Source organism: Bos javanicus, chromosome X, assembly GCF_032452875.1.
Source record: "Bos javanicus breed banteng chromosome X, ARS-OSU_banteng_1.0, whole genome shotgun sequence".
NCBI classification, from domain to species: Eukaryota; Metazoa; Chordata; class Mammalia; order Artiodactyla; family Bovidae; genus Bos; species Bos javanicus.
Genome location: NC_083897.1, coordinates 98,338,281 through 98,354,255, shown reverse-complemented (window position 1 = coordinate 98,354,255; position 15,975 = coordinate 98,338,281). Strand labels below are relative to the sequence as shown.

The 15,975-nt window shown below is 36.4% G+C and overlaps 1 protein-coding gene across 3 annotated transcripts in view; it reads right to left on the bottom strand.

The window, feature by feature from the left end:
• MTMR8 (myotubularin related protein 8) overlaps positions 1–15,975 on the bottom strand; it is a 282,801-nt gene that overhangs the window by 37,801 nt on the left and 229,025 nt on the right. Inside the window, exon 13 of one of the 3 annotated variants that reach the window (XM_061410319.1) lies at positions 7,280–13,396. The exons of the other annotated variants lie outside the window; for them this stretch is intronic. Coding sequence (XP_061266303.1) covers positions 13,255–13,396 — 142 coding nt within the window. The 3' untranslated portion in view covers positions 7,280–13,254. Of the gene's footprint in view, positions 1–7,279; positions 13,397–15,975 lie in introns of those variants that run through there. 3 annotated transcript variants of the gene reach the window in all.

The following is a 15,975-nucleotide window of genomic DNA, read 5'->3' as shown; positions in this document are numbered from 1 at the left end:
CATGGACCATGCTGCTGCTGTTGCTGCTGCTAAGTCACTTCAGTAGTATCTGACTCTGTGCGACCCCATAGACGGCAGCCCACCAGGCTCCCTGTCCCTGGGATTCTCCAGGCAAGAACACTGGAGTAGATTGCCATTTCCTTTTCCAATGCATGAAAGTGAAAAGTGAAAGTGAAGTCACTCAGTCGTATTCGACTCCTAGCGACCCCATGGACTGCAGCCTACCAGGCCCCTCCGTCCATGGGATTTTCCATGCAAGAGTACTGGAGTGGGTTGCCATTGCCTTCTCCACACATGGACCATAGCCTTGTCTAACTCAATGAAACTATGAGCCATGCCGTGTAAGGCCAACCAAGACAGATGGGTAATGGTGGAGAGTTCTAACAAACTGAGGTCCACTGGAGAGGACAATGGCAAACCACTTCAGCATTCTTGCCATGAGAACCCCATGAACAGTAGGAAAAGGCAAAAAAAAAAAAAAAAAAGACACTGAAAGATGAACTCCCAGGTCAGGTAGGTACCCATTATGCTACTGGAAAGAATGGAGAAATGACTCCAGAAAAAATGAAGAGATGGGGCCAAAGCAAAAAGGATGCCCAGTTGTGGAGGCAATTGGTGATGTAAGTAAAGTCTGATGCTGCTAAGAACAATATTGCATAGGGACTTGGAATGTTAGATCCATGAATCAAGGTAAATTGGAAGTGGTTGCAAGAGTAAACATTGGCATTTTAGGAATCAGTGAACTAAAATGGATTAGAATGGGTGAATTTAACTCTGATGACCATTAATTATATCTACTACTGTGAGCAAGAATCCCTTAGAAGAAATGGAGTAGCCCTCATAGTCAACAAAAGAGTCCGAAGGCAGTACTTGGATGCAATCTCAAAAATGACAGAATGATCTCTGTTCGTTTCCAAGGCAAACTATTCAATATCATAGTAATCTAAGCCTATGCCCAAACCAGTAAGGCTGAAGACACTGAAGTTGAATGGTTCTATGAAGACCTATAAAACCTTTTAAAACACCCCAAAAATATGTCCTTTTCATCACAGGGGACTGGAATGCAAAAGTAGGAAGTCAAGAGATACCTGGAGTAACATGCAAGTTTAGCCTTGGAGTACAAAATGAAGCAGGGCAAAGTGAAACAGAGTTTTGCCAAGAGAACACACTGGTCATAGCAAACACCCTCTTCCAAAAACACAAGAGACGACTTTACACATGGACATCACCAGATGGTCAATACCTAAATCAGACTGATTATATTCTTTGGAGCCAAAGATGGAGAAGCTCTATACATTCAGCAAAAACAAGACTGGGAGCTGACTGTGGCTCGGATCATGAACTCCTTATTGCCAAATTCAGACTTAAACTGAAGAAAGTAGGGAAAACCCCTAGATGATTCAGGTATGACCTAAATCAAATCCCTTACAATTATACAGTGAAAGTGACCAATAGAGTGCCTGAAGAACTATGGCTGAAGGTTAGTGACAATGTACAGGAGGCAGTGATGAAGACCATCCCCAAGAAAAAGAAATGCAAAAAGGCAAAATGGTTGTCTGACGAGGCCTTACAAATAGCTGAGAAAAGAAAGAGAAGCTAAAGGCAAAGGAGAAAAGGAAATATATAGCCATTTGAATGCAGAGTTCCAAATAATAGCAAGGAGAGATAAGAAAGCCTTCCTCGGTGATTACTGAGCCCCAAAAGTTTGAACCCTTTTGACATCAAAAGCAAAGGCAATGAAAGCAAAAATAAAGAAATGGGACTACATCAAATTAAAAAGTTTCTGCACAGCCAAATAAATCATCAGTAGAATGAAAGGTAACACATCCACTGAAAGAAAGTATTTTCAAATAATAAATTTGATAAGGGATTAATATCCAAAATATATAAAGAACTCATGTAACTCAAGCCACCAACAAAAAACAAAGAACCCATTTAAAAATGAGCAGAGGATCTGAATTGCCACTTTTCCAAAGAAGATATACAGATGAGCTACAGGCACATGAAAAGATGTTCAGCGTCAGTAATCACCAGGGAAATTCTAGTCAAATACACATTAAAATATCACCTTACACATTAGAATCACTATTATCAAGACAAGAAATAACAAGTGTTCCAAGGATGTGGAGAAAATGGAACAATTGTGCATTGTTGGTATATTAGTTGGACCACTATGGCAAACAGTACAGAAGTTGCTCAAAAAATTAAAACTAGAACTATCAGATCTAACATCTCCACTTTTGTGTATATACCTGAAAGAAATAAACTCACTGTTTCAAAGAAGTATCTGCACCCCTTGCAAGAAATGTTTACCAAAGACCTAGAAGAACTAAAGAACAGAGATGAATAATACACTAGAAGGAATCAATAGCAGAATAACTGAAGCAGAAGCATGGAAAAATGATCTGGAGGACAGAATACTGGAAATCACTGCCACATAATAGAATATTAAAAAAAAAAAAAAAAAACAATGAAAAGATATGAGGACTGCCTAAGAGACCTCTGGGACAGCATTAAATTCATCAACATTCACATTATAGCGGGTCTCAGAAGGAGAAGAGAGAGAGAAAGAACCTGAGAAAATATTTAGAGATAATAGCTGAAAATTTCCCTAATATTGGAAAGGAAACAGTGAATCACGTCCAGGAAGCACAGAGAGTCCCAGGCAGAATAAACCCAAGGAGAAACACACTGAGACACATAAAAATCAAACCAACAAAAATTAAAGACACAGATAAAATATTAAAAGCAACAAGGGAAAAATGACAAATAACATACAAGGGAACTCCCATCAGGCTATCAGCTGATTTCTCAACAGAAACTCTACAAGCCAGAAGAGAATGGCATGATATATTTAAAGTGATGAAAGGGAAGAACCTACAACCAAGAATACTCTGCCCAGCAAGACTTTCATTCAGATTTGATGGAGAAATCAAAAGCTTTCAAGACAAGCAAAAGTTAAGAGAGTTTAGCACCACCAAACCAGCTTTACAACAAATCCTAAAGGAATTTCTCTAGGCAGGAACCACAAGAAAATGAAAAGGTCTACAGAAAATAAAGCCAAAACAATTAAGAAAATGGTAATAGGATCATATATATCAACCATTACTTTAAATGTAATTGAATTAAATGCACCAACCAAAAAACATAGACTGGCTGGGTAGATAAAAACATGTGTATGTATGCACTCCCACTGACCAGATCACTCAGTCTGACCCTCCCAAATTATATGTAATTATTTTATATTGTTAAGTTAATTATGTCTCCATTATGATTTGCAATTGTAATTATCTTTTACTTTTTGTCTGGATATTGACTGTGACAACTGGTAAACATCTTTTACTACTGTGATTATGTAACCATTTTACTCACTTAATACCATTCATTGTATCATGACTGGTCAACAGAAAAACAGCAGAATTCTATATCACCAAAACTAGTATCTAACAGAAAAACCTGCAATCACTTTTTAAAATAAAGATGCATAGCAGAAGTATGTCAACATTTTTTGAAAAATAGAAATGATCAGGAATTTTTTTTCTTCAGAGCTCCAGATATGTTTCAAATGAGCAGTCATGTTTAAAAACAACTGGACTATATGATGTTGTTTTACTTTTATCTAATATGTTTCACTTTTTATATTTCATATTCAGTGCTGCTATTTCATTTAGTTTATGTTCTCCAATTTCTCCATCTCTTCTTTTTTTTGGATGTTCTTTCTCAAGACTTTATCAAGTGTAGTGGAAAAGCTTTAGTATATATATATATATATATATATATATATATATATATATATAATATATACATTTTAAAAAACATGACTTTTTGCTTATCTAAAAAATTTATGACATTTTGATCCTGCTTGTTTGACTTAGTACGAATAGAATGACACATTTCTAATTAAAAATATATATGCAACAAGCAACAAAGGTTTACTGTATAGCATAGGGACCTATAGTCAATATCTTGTAATAACCTATGATGGAAAATAATTTCAAAAATATTATATGTGTATTTGTATAACTGAATCACTTTGCTGTGCATCTGAAACATTGTAAGTCAACTATACTTCAATAATATATATATTTAAAAGCAACAACAACGACAAAACAAAAACAACAAAAAAAGACATATCTGTATCATCTCTATGTTCACTGAAGCATTATTTACAATAGCCAAGACATGGAAATAACTTGTTTCCATCAATGGATAAATAGATAAAGAAAGAGTGATATGTATACTAAGTGGAATATTGGAGGAAGAGGAAGGAAGTGTTAATCACTCAGTCATGTCTGACTTTTGCAACCCCATAGACTGTAGCCTGCCAGACTCCTCTGTCCATGGAATTCTCCATGCAAGAATACTGGGGTAGGTAGCCATTTCCTTCTCCAGGGGATCTTTCTGACTCATGATTGAACCTGGGTTTCCTGCATTGCAGGCGGATTCTTGACCATCTGAGCCAGGGAAGCCTTCCACTGACTAATTTCACTTAGCATAATGCCCTCAAGTTCATCCATGTTGTCACAAATGGCAAGATTTCCTACTTTTTATGACTGTATAATGTTATTCAACAACCTCCAATATGCAGATGACACCACTCTAATAGCAGAAAGTGAAGAGGAACTAAAGAGTTTCTTGATGAGGGTGAAGGAGGAGAGTGAAAAAGCCAGCTCAAAGCTCAATATTAAAAAAACTAAGATCGTGGAATCCGGTCCCATCACTTCATGGCAAGTAGAAGGGGAAAAGGTGGAAGCAGTAACAGATTTTCTCTTCTTGGGCTCTGGTCACTGCAGATGGTGACTACAGCCATGAAATCGGAAGATGACTGCTTCTTAGAAGGAAAGCTATGACAAACATAGACAGTGTATTAAAAAGTATAGACATCACTTTGCTGACAAAGGTCCATATAGTCAGAGCTATGGTCTTTCCAGTAGTTATGTATGGATGTGATAGTTGGACCATAAAGAAGGCAGAGTGCCAAAGAATTGAAACTTTTGAACTGTGGTGCTGGAGAAGACTCTTGAGAGTCCGTTGGACAGCAAGGAGATCAAACCAGTCCATCCTAGAGGAAATCAACCCTAAATATTCATTGGAAGTACTGATGCTGAAGCTGAAGCTCAATACTTTGGCCACCTGATGCAAAGAGCTGACTCACTGGAGAAGACCCTGACACTGGGAGATTGAAGGCAGAAGCAGAAGAGAGGAACAGAGGATGAGATAGTTGGATGACATCACCGAGTCAATGGATATGAACTTGGGCAAATTCTGGGATATGGTGAGGGACAGGGAGGCCTGGCGTGTTACAGTACATGGGGTCACAAAGAGTCAGACATGGCTTGGTGACTGAACAACAACAATATTGTTCAGTCATGAATATCTATAGTAAGTAATATTATTCAGTCATAAAAGTAGAAAATCTTGCCATTTGTGACAACAAAGATGAACTTTGCAGGCATTATGCTAAGTGAAATAAGTCAGTGGAAGAAAATACTGTATGCTCTTACTTATATGTGAAATCTTAGAAAACTTAAATCTAGTGCTAATACACTATTAAATGTCAATCATATGTAAATAAAAAAAGAAATGGAAAAACAATTTGAATAGACACTTCCCCAAAGAAGACATACAAATGGCTAATAATTACATGAAAAGAGGCTTAGTATCACTAATCATTAGGTAAATGCAAATAAAAACAATGAGATACGATTTTATATCCATTTGGATGGCTATTATAAAACAAACATATAAACAAACAAAAAAAATAGAAAATTACAAGCATTGGCGAGGATGTTGAAAAACTGTACCCATTATCCAATTTTGGTAGGAATGTACAATGGGAAGTTACTATAAAAACAGCATGGAAGCTCCACAAAAAACTAAAAATAGATTTACTATATGACTCAGCAGTTTCATTATTGGGTCTAGGCCAGAATTAAAAGCAAAACTCAAACTGATATTTGTGCAACTATGTGATAGCAGCATTATTCACATTAGTTAAAAAGTGGAAGCAACACATCCATCAACAGATAAACTGACAAACAAAATTTCATGGATACACAAAATATAATATTGAGCCTTAAAAAGGTAGGAAATAATTTTTATTCAGTATAGATGATGTAAAATATTATATTAGTTTCAGGTATATAATATAGTGATTGACAATTTTTAAAGAATATATTCCATTTACAGTTACTATAAAACAGTGGCTATATTCCATGTGTTGTACAATATATCCTTGTAGCTTTTTTATTTTATGCATAGTAGTTTCTATTTCTTAATCCCCTGCCCCTATCTTACCCCTCCCTCTTCCCTCTCCCCATTGGTAATTACTACTTTGTTCTCTATATCTGTTCATCTGTCTCTTTTTGGTATAGTCACAAGTGTGCTTTATTTTTTAGATTCCATATAGAAGTGATATCACACACTATTTGTATTACTCTGACTACTTTCACTAAGCATAAAACCAACTAGGTCAATTCATATTGTTGCAAAAGGCAAAGTTTCATTCCTTCTTTTGCATGAGTAGTATTCCATTGTGTGTTTGTGTATGTGTGTGTGTTTTAGTTTCCACATACAAGTGATACTATATGATACTTCATTTTCTCTGTCTGACTTCATGCAATATGACAATCTCTAGTTCCATCCATGCTGCTAAAAATGGCATTGTTTCATTCTTTTTTAAAATTGTATTTATTTAAATTGAAAGATAATTGCTTTAGAGTATTGCATTGGTTTCTATCAAACATCATATTTCATTCGTTTTTATGGCTGAGTAATATTCCATTGTATATAAGGGCCACATATTCTTTAGGGGTTCATCTGCCAATGGGCATTCAGGTTGCTTCCATATACTGGCTATTGTAACTAGTGCTGCAGTGAACATTGGTGTGCATGTATATTTTTAAATTATGTTTTTTTCCAGATACATGCTCGGAGTAGAATCAGAAGATCAAAAGCTAATTCTATCTATAGATTTTCAATGAACCTCCATAATGTTCATATAATGGTTGTGCCAATTTACATTCCCACAAACAGTGTGGGAGGGTTCCCCTTTCTCCACACCCTCTCCAGCATTTATGGTTTGTAAATTTTTTGATGATGGCCATTCTGACCAGTGGGAGGTGATATTTCATTTAGTTTTGATTTGCATTTCTCTAAAAGTGATATTGAGCATTTTTTATGCACTTTTTGGCCATCTGTCTGCCTTCTTTGAAGAAATGTCTACACAGATTTTCTGCCCATTTTTTGATTCAGTTGTTTGATTTTTTTAATTTTTAAAAAATTATTTATTTTTTATAATTAACATATTTTATTGAAGGATAATTGCTTTACAAAATTTTGTTGTTTTCCATCAAACCTCAACATGAATCAGCCATAGGTATACATATATCCCCTCCCTTTAGAAACTCCCTCCCATCTTCCTTCCCATCCCACACCTCTAGGTTGATATAGAGCCTCTGTTTGAGTTTCCTGAGCCATACAACAAATTCCCATTGACTATCTGTTTTACATATAGTAATGTAAGTTTCCGTGTTACTCTTTCTATACATATCACCCTCTCCTCTCTTGTCCCTATGTCCATAAGTCTATTCTATATGTCTGCTTCTCCACTGTTGCCCTGTAAATGAATTCTTTAGTACCATTTTTCTAGATTCCATATATATGTGTTAGAATATGGTACTTATCTTTCTCTTTCTGATTCACTTCACTCTGTATAATAGGTTCTAGGTTCATCCAACTCATTAGAACTGACTCATATGTGTTTCTTTTTATGGGCGAGTAATATTCCATTGCGTATATATGCCACAAGTTCTTTATCCATTCATCTGTCGATGCAATCTAGGTTGCTTCCATGTTCTAGCTACTGTAAATAGTGCTACAGTGAACAATGGGATACATGTGTCTCTTTCAATTTTGGTTTTCTCAGGGTATATGCCTAGGAGTGGGATTGCTGGGTCATATGGTGGTTTTATTCCTAGTTTTTTAAGGAATCTCCATACCATCTTCCATATTGGCTGTAACAATTTGTATTCCTACCAACAGTGCAAGAACGTTCCATTTTCTCCACACCCTTTATAGCATTTATTGTTTGTAGACTTTTTGATGAGGGCCATTCTGACCAGTGTGATGTGATATTTCATGTAGTTTAGATTTGCATTTCTCTAATGAGTGATGCTGAGCATCTTTTCATGTGTTTGTTAGCCATCTGTATGTCTTCTTTGGAGAAATGTCTGTTTATGTCTTTTCCCCACTTTTTAATTGGGTTGTTTGTTTTTTTGGTATTAAACTTCATGAACTGCTGTATATTTGGAAATTAATCCTTTGTTAGTTGTGTCATTTGCTATTATCTTCTTCCATTCTGAGGGGTGTCTTTTCACCTTGCTTATAGTTTTCTTTGCCATGCAAAAGCTTTTAAGTTTAATCAGGTCACACTTGTTTACTTCTGTTTTTATTTCCTTTACTCTAGAAAGTGGGTCATAGAGGATCTTGCTTTGATTTATGTCATTCAGTGTTCTGCCTATGTTTTCCTCTAAGAGTTTTATAGTTTCTGGTCTTACATTTAGGTCTTTGATCCATTTTGAATTTATCTTTGTGTATGGTGTTAGGAAGTGTTCTAATTTCATTCTTTTACATGGAGCTGTCCAGTTATACCAGCACCACTTATTCAAGAGGCTGTCTTTGCCCCATTGTATATTCTGACCTCCTTTGTTAAAAATAAAGTACCCATAGGTGCATGGGTGGAGAAGGCAACGGCACCTCACTCCAGTACTCTTGCCTGGAAAATCCCATGGGCGGAGGGCCCTGGTGGGCTGCAATCCATGGGGTTGCGAAGAGTTGGACATGACTGAGTGACTTCACTTTCACTTTTCACTTTCATGCATTGGAGAAGGAAATGGCAACCCAGTCTAGTGTTCTTGCCTGGAGAATCCCAGGGACAGGGGAGCCTGGTGGGCTGCCGTCTATGGGGTCGCACAGAGTCAGACACGACTGAAGTGACTTAGCAACAGGTGCATGGGTTTATTTTTGGGCTTTCTATCTTGATCCATTGGTCTATATTTCTGATTTTGTGTGAGTACCATACTGTCTTGATGAGTGTAGCTTTGTAGTATAACCTGAACTCAGGAAGCTTGATTTCTCCAGGTCCATTCTTCTTTATCAAGATTGCTTTGGCTAGTCAGGGTCTTTTGTGTTTCCATATGAATTGTGAACTTTTTTGTTCCAGTTCTGTGAAAAATGCCACTGGTCATTTGATAGAGATCACATTAAATCTGTAGATTGCATTTGTTAGTATACTCATTTTCACAATATTGATTGTTCCTACCCAGGAACATGGGACATCTCTCCATTTGCTTATTGCATATTTAATTTCTTTCATCAGTGTCTTATAATTCACTGTGAACCATTCTTTCATCTTCTTAGGTAAGTTTATTCCTAGATAATTTATTCTTTTTATTTGTAATGGTGAATGGGATTGATGCCTTAATTTCTCTTTCTGATTTTTCATTGTTAGTATAAAGAAATGAAAGTGATTTCTGTGTACTGATTTTGTATCCTGCAACTTTGCTAAATTCACTGATTAGCTCTAGTAATTTTCTGATACTATCTTTAGGGTTTTCTATGTACAGTAGCATGCCATCTGCAAACAGCGAGAGCTTTACTTCTTCTTTTCTGATCTGGATTCGTGTTATTTCTTTTTCTTCTCTGATTACTGTAGCTAGGACTTCCAGAACTATGTTGAATAATAGTGGCGAAAGGGTATACCCTTTTCTTGTTCCTGATCTTAGGTGGAATGCTTTCAGTTTTTCACCATTGAGAATAATGTTTGCTGTAGGCTTATCATATAAGGCCTTTACTATGTTGAGGTAGGTTCTTTCTATGCCCATTTTTTGAAGAGTTTTAATCAAAAATAGGTTTTGAATTTTGTCAAAGACTTTTCCTGCATCTATTGAGGTGATCATATGGTTTTTATCTTTTAATTTGTTAATATGGTGTATCACACTGATTGATTTGCATATATTGAAGAATCCTTGCATCCCTGGAATAAACACAACTTGATCATGGTATATGAGCTTTTTGATATGTTGCTGAATTCTGTTTGCTAACATTTTGTTAAGGATTTTTGCATCTATGTTCATCACTGATATTGGTCTGTAGTTTTCTATTGTGTTGTCTTTGTCTGGTTTTGATATCAGGGTGATGGTGGCCTCCTAGAATGAATTTAGAAGTGTTCCTTCCTCTGCAATATTTTGAAAGAGCTTTAGAAGGATAAGCATTAGCTTTTCTCTAAATTTTTGATAGAATACTCCTGTGAAGCCATCTGGTCTTGGGCTTTTGTTTTCTGGGAGATTTTTGATCACAGCTTTGATTTCAGTGCTTGTAATTGGGATGTTCATAATTTCTATTTCTTCCTGGTTCAGTCTTGGGAGATTGAACTTTTCTAAGAATCTGTCCATTTCTTCCAGGTTATCTATTTTATTGTCATATAGTTGTTTATAATAGTCTCTTATAATCCTTTGCATTTCTTCATTGTCTGTTGTAACCCCTCCTTTTTCATTTCTAATTTTGTTGATTTGATTCTTCTCTTTTTTTCTTGATGAGTCTGGCTCAGGATTTGCCAATTTTATCTTCTAAAAGAACACAGCTTTTAGTTTTGTTAATCTTTACTGTTGTTTCTTTCATTTCTTTATCATTTATTTCTACTCAGATCTTTTTGATTTCTTCCCTTCTACTAATTTTTTTTTTCTTTTTCAAGTTGCTTTAGGTGTAAAGTCAGGTTGTCTATCCAATGTTTTTCTTATATCTTGAGGTAGGATTGTATTGCTATAAACTTCTCTCTTAGAACTGCTTTTGCTGCATCCCATAGGTTTTGATTTGTCGTGTTTTCATTGTCATTTGTTTCTAGAGATTTTTAAAATTTTTTTCAGTATCCTGTTGGTTATTTAGAAATGTGTTGTTTAATCTCCATGTATTTGTGTTTCTTACATTTTTTTCCTTGTAATTGATATCTAGTCTCATAGCGTTGTGGTTGGAGAAGGTGCTTGAAACAATTTCAATTTTTTAATAAATTTACTGAGGTTTGATTTGTGACCCAAGATGTGGTCTATCCTGGAGAATGTTCCATGTGCGCTTGAGAAGAAGGCATATTCTTCTGCATTTGGATGGAATGTAATGAAGATATCAATGACATACATCTCATCTAATGTATCATTTAAGACTTGTGTTTCCTTCTTAATTTTCTTTTTTGATGATCTGTCCATTGGTATGAGTGGGGTTTTTAAGTCTTATACTATAATTGTGTTACTGGCAGTTTCTCCTTTTATGTCTGTTAGTGTTTGTCTTATGTATTGAGGTGCTCCTATGTTGGTTGCACAGATATTTACAACTGTTATGACTTCCTCTTGGATTGATCCCTTGATCACTATGTAGTGTCCTTCCTTATCTCTTGTAATCCTCTTTATTTTAAGGTCTATGTTGTCTGATATGAAGATTGCAACTCCAGCTTTCATTTGCTTTCCATTTGCATGAAATATATTTTTCCATCACCTCACTTTCAGTCTATATGTGTCTTGAGGTCTGAAGTGGGTTTCTTAGTAGACAGCACATATATGGGTCTTGTTTTTTTTTTTTTTTTATCCATTCAGCTACTCTGTATCTTTTGGCTGGAGCATTTAATCCATTTACATTTAAAGTAATTATTCATACATATGTTCCTATTACCATTTTCTAATTGTTTGGGGTTGATTTTGTAGATCTTTTTCTTCTGCTGTATTTCTTGACTACATGAGTCAGTTTAACATTTGTTTTAAAGCTGGTTTTGTGGTACTGAATTCTCTTAACTTTTGCTTGTCTGACAAGCTTTTTATTTCTCCATCAATTTTGAATGAGATCCTTGCTGGGTACAGTAATCTTGGTTGTAGATTTTTCCCTTTCAGTCCTTTAAATATATCCCACCATTTGCTTCTGGCCTTCAGAGTTTCTGTTGAAGGATCAGCTGTTAAGTGTATGGGGTTTCCCTAGTATTTTACTCATTGCTTCTCCCTTGCTGCTTTTACTCTTCTTTCTTTGTGTTTCGTCTTTGTTAGTATGATTAGTATGTGCCTTGGCATGTTTCTCCTTTGTTTATCCTGTATGGGATGCTTTGTGCCTCTTGAACTTGATTGGCTATTTCCTTTTCCAGGTTGGGGAAATTTTCAACTATAATCTCTTCAAAACTTTTCTCATACCCTTTCATTTTCTCTTCTTCTTGTGGGACCTGTATAATTAGAATGTTGGTGTGTTTGATATGGTCCCAGAAGTCTCTGAGACTGTCCTCAGTTCTTTTCATTCTTTTTACTTTATTCTGCTCTTTAGAAGTTATTTCCACCATTTTATCTTCCTGCTCACTGATTTGTTCTTCTGCTTCAGATATTCTGCTATTGATTCCTTATAGAGTATTTTTAATTTCAGTAATTGTGTTGTTTGTCTCTGTATGCTTATTTTTTAATTCTTCTTCTGCTGCTGCTAAGTCTCTTCAGTCATGTCCGACGCTGTGCGACCCCATAGACAGCAGCGCACCAGGATCCACCATCCCTGGGATTCTCTAGGCAAGAACACTGCAATGGGTTGCCATTGCCCTCTCCAGTGCATGAAAGTGAAAAGTGAATGTGAAGTTGCTCAGTCATGTCCAACTCTTTGTGACCCCATGGACTGCAGCCTACCAGGCTCCTGTGTCCATAGGATTTTCCAGGCAAGAGTACTGGAGTGGGTTGCCATTGTGGTCTTTGTTAGTTGATTCATTTTCTCGATTTAGTTTTAAAGACTTTTGATCATCTTTACTATCATTATTCTTAATTCTTTTTCAGGTAATTTTCCTATTTTCTCTTCATTTATTTGGACTTCTGTGTTTCTAATCTGTTCCTTCATTTGTGCAGTATTTCTCTGTGTTTTTTTTTTTTTTTTAATGTTATTGTGTTTGAGGTCTCATTTTCCCAGGCTTCAAGGAAAGTTGAATTCTTTCCTTGAAGCAGGTTGAATTCTTTTTTCCTTTTGGTTTCTGCTCTCCTAAGTTTGGTTCAGTGGTTTGTGTGAGCTTTGTATAGGGTGAGATTTGTGCTGAGTTTTTGTTTGCTTCTTTGTTTTTCCTGATGGGCAAGGCTGAGTAAGGTGGTACTCCTGTTTGCTGATGATTGGGTTTGTATTTTTGTTTTGTTTGTTGTTTAGATGAGGCGTCCTGCAAAGGGTACCACTGAAGGTTGGCTGATGCCTGATCTTTTATTAAAGTGGTTTCCATTGTGTTCTCACTATTTGATGCTCCATAAGGTCAGTTCTCTTGTAGTCTAGGGTTTTGGAGTCAGTGTTCCCACTCCTAAGGCTCAGGGTTTGATCTCTCATCAGGAACGAAGATTTCACAAGTGGCCTGTTATGGTATTAAGGGAGAGTAAAACAAATATCCAAAAAGGAAAAACCAAAGATTAACCCCAGGCAAATGGCAGTTACAAAATCAGGCAAATAATAATTCAAATAATGGAATATACACATATCCATATACATGCATGAGCAAGGTGTTAACGGTCAAACAAAAAATAAAGTATAATAGATTGATCTGGTGAACAAAGGAAATCAAAAATTATATTTACCAGTTAAGAATAAAACTAACTTAAGCACAAACTGGAAAACAAAACTAAAGCAAGGTGCCAACTGGGGAATAAAGCAATGAAAACAAAACTAACAAATATGTTGAGGGGAAAGGAAAGAAAGAAAAGAAAGAATAGATATGCAAATTTAAATAGAGGTAAATGAAGATTTATATACATTAAAGGTTAACTCCAAGGGGAAAAGAATAGTTGGAAAGGTTACCAAATAATAAATGTAGAAAAAATGTAATAGGTTTTAAAAAATTAAAATTATAAAAAAGAGAAAAGAGAAAAAGATGGAAGAAGAAAGAATAAAGGGGAAAAAATGGAAAACACCACAGAACTGCAAAAACCTAATGTAGAGGCAGAGGTTTATAACAACAACAGAAAGTGTGACTGAATATATACATATACACCCATAAACAAAATCAAAACAGTCCAACAAAAATTAAGTACAATAGATTGACCTAGAGAACAAAGGAAACCAAAAATTATATCTACCAGAACAAAACTAATTAAAGCACAAAAAAGAGTCCTTTGGACTGCAAGGAGATCCAACCAGTCCATTCTGAAGGAGATCAGCCCTGGGATTTCCTTGGAAGGAATGATGCGAAAGCTGAAACTCCAGTACTTTGGCCACCTCATGCGAAGAGTTGACTCATTGGAAAAGACCCTGATGCTGGGAGGGATTGGGGGCAGGAGGAGAAGGGGATGACAGAGGATGAGATGGCTGGATGGCATCACCGACTCGATGGACATGAGTCTCAGTGAACTCCGGGAGTTGGTGATAGACAGGGAGGCCTGGCGTGCTGCGATTTACGGGGTTGCAAAGAGTCAGACACGACTGAGCGACTGATCTGATCTGAAAACAAAACTAAAGGAAGTTTCCAATTCTGGAATAGAGCAATGAAAATAAAATTAACAAACATGTTGAGAAGAAAGAGAGAAAGAAAGAGATATGCAAAGTTAGACAGGGGTAGATAAAGAAGATTTTTATACCTTAAAGATTAACTTCAAGGGGAAAAGAACAGTAGGAAAAGCAAGGAAAGGAATAAAAGTAGCAAAAACAATAATAGATTCAAAAAATAAAATTAAAAAAAAAGAGAAAAAAAGAAAAAGATGAAAACTCCACAGAACTGCAAAAACCCAACACAGAGGCAGAGGTTAATGACAACAATAAAAACTGTGACTGAGGAAAAAGTAAGAAAAAAGGAAAAAGCTCAAAAGCTTAGTAGGATTTCTTAATGCTAACAAAATCGACAACTACAACAGATGGAGATATAAAGGGGAAAAAAAGGAAAAAAAAATCCAAAACAATCTACAGAACAAGTCAAAAAAATAAGAATAATAAATATTTTTCTTGAGTCACTGCTGTCAGAGTCCTTTGCCATGCTGGGCATCACAGTTCACCTTACCTCCCTACCATGCCATCCAACACTGTACTGATCTATGGACCTGCTGTGGGGGCTGCACAGATTCTAATCTGGTTCTACTCCTGTGGGTTCTTGCCTCCAGTGTCCATAGATATTGGAACTAGCATGTTTTCTTTATGGGAGCTCTCAAAGGCCTTTTATATATTCCATAGGCTCAGAGTCTGCTTAGTTGATTGTGTGGACTTAATCTGCAGCTTGTACAGCTGGTGGGAATGTTTTGGGTCTTCTTCCTTAGCCACACTGCCCCTGGGTTTCTATTGTGCGGGGAGCCAGCATGGGAGTTCCCACCCATGACAAAGATCATGCGGAGAGGCCTGATATGCAAAGGCGAGTCAGGGCTCGAGGGACCCCCCGGATCTGCCTGAGGGTCTACCCCCAAACCAGAATCTGTCTGTTTTACTATTTTACGACTTTCACCAACTCCTCTGACATTAACGGGGGGCTATCCCCGACCACCTTTCTCTGAAGGAAATAAACTTAAAGCTCTAGTTAATAAGCCTCCTGGGCATAATAGGAGTGTTTAAATCCAAACCCCTCAGACGGATCTCTAACTTGCCTGACAGGTTTACCCGGACTCCTATAGCTATGCATACAATTGTTTACAGTCTTAGTATAGAGCCTCTCTGGGAGTTAGAAATTGTTAGAATAGGACTTGTAGAAGATTTCATTTTTGAGCCAATGCTTGCTGCCAAGTTTCCACATCCCCTGTATTGTATCCTTGGAAGTGTATTAATTAATATAGTTGGTATATAGAAAAAATAAGTAGTGGCCTTGGTGTTAACAACTTTAGACCCTTAAGATAATGAATTCTTTCCTTTGTTGTAAGCCCACTGCACCTTTGCCCTGTAGGAATGCAACTTTATCTAACACCTTCCGAGGATGGCATCAAACTTTAAAATAATTACTCTTAGAGAAAATAAGTCTTATGG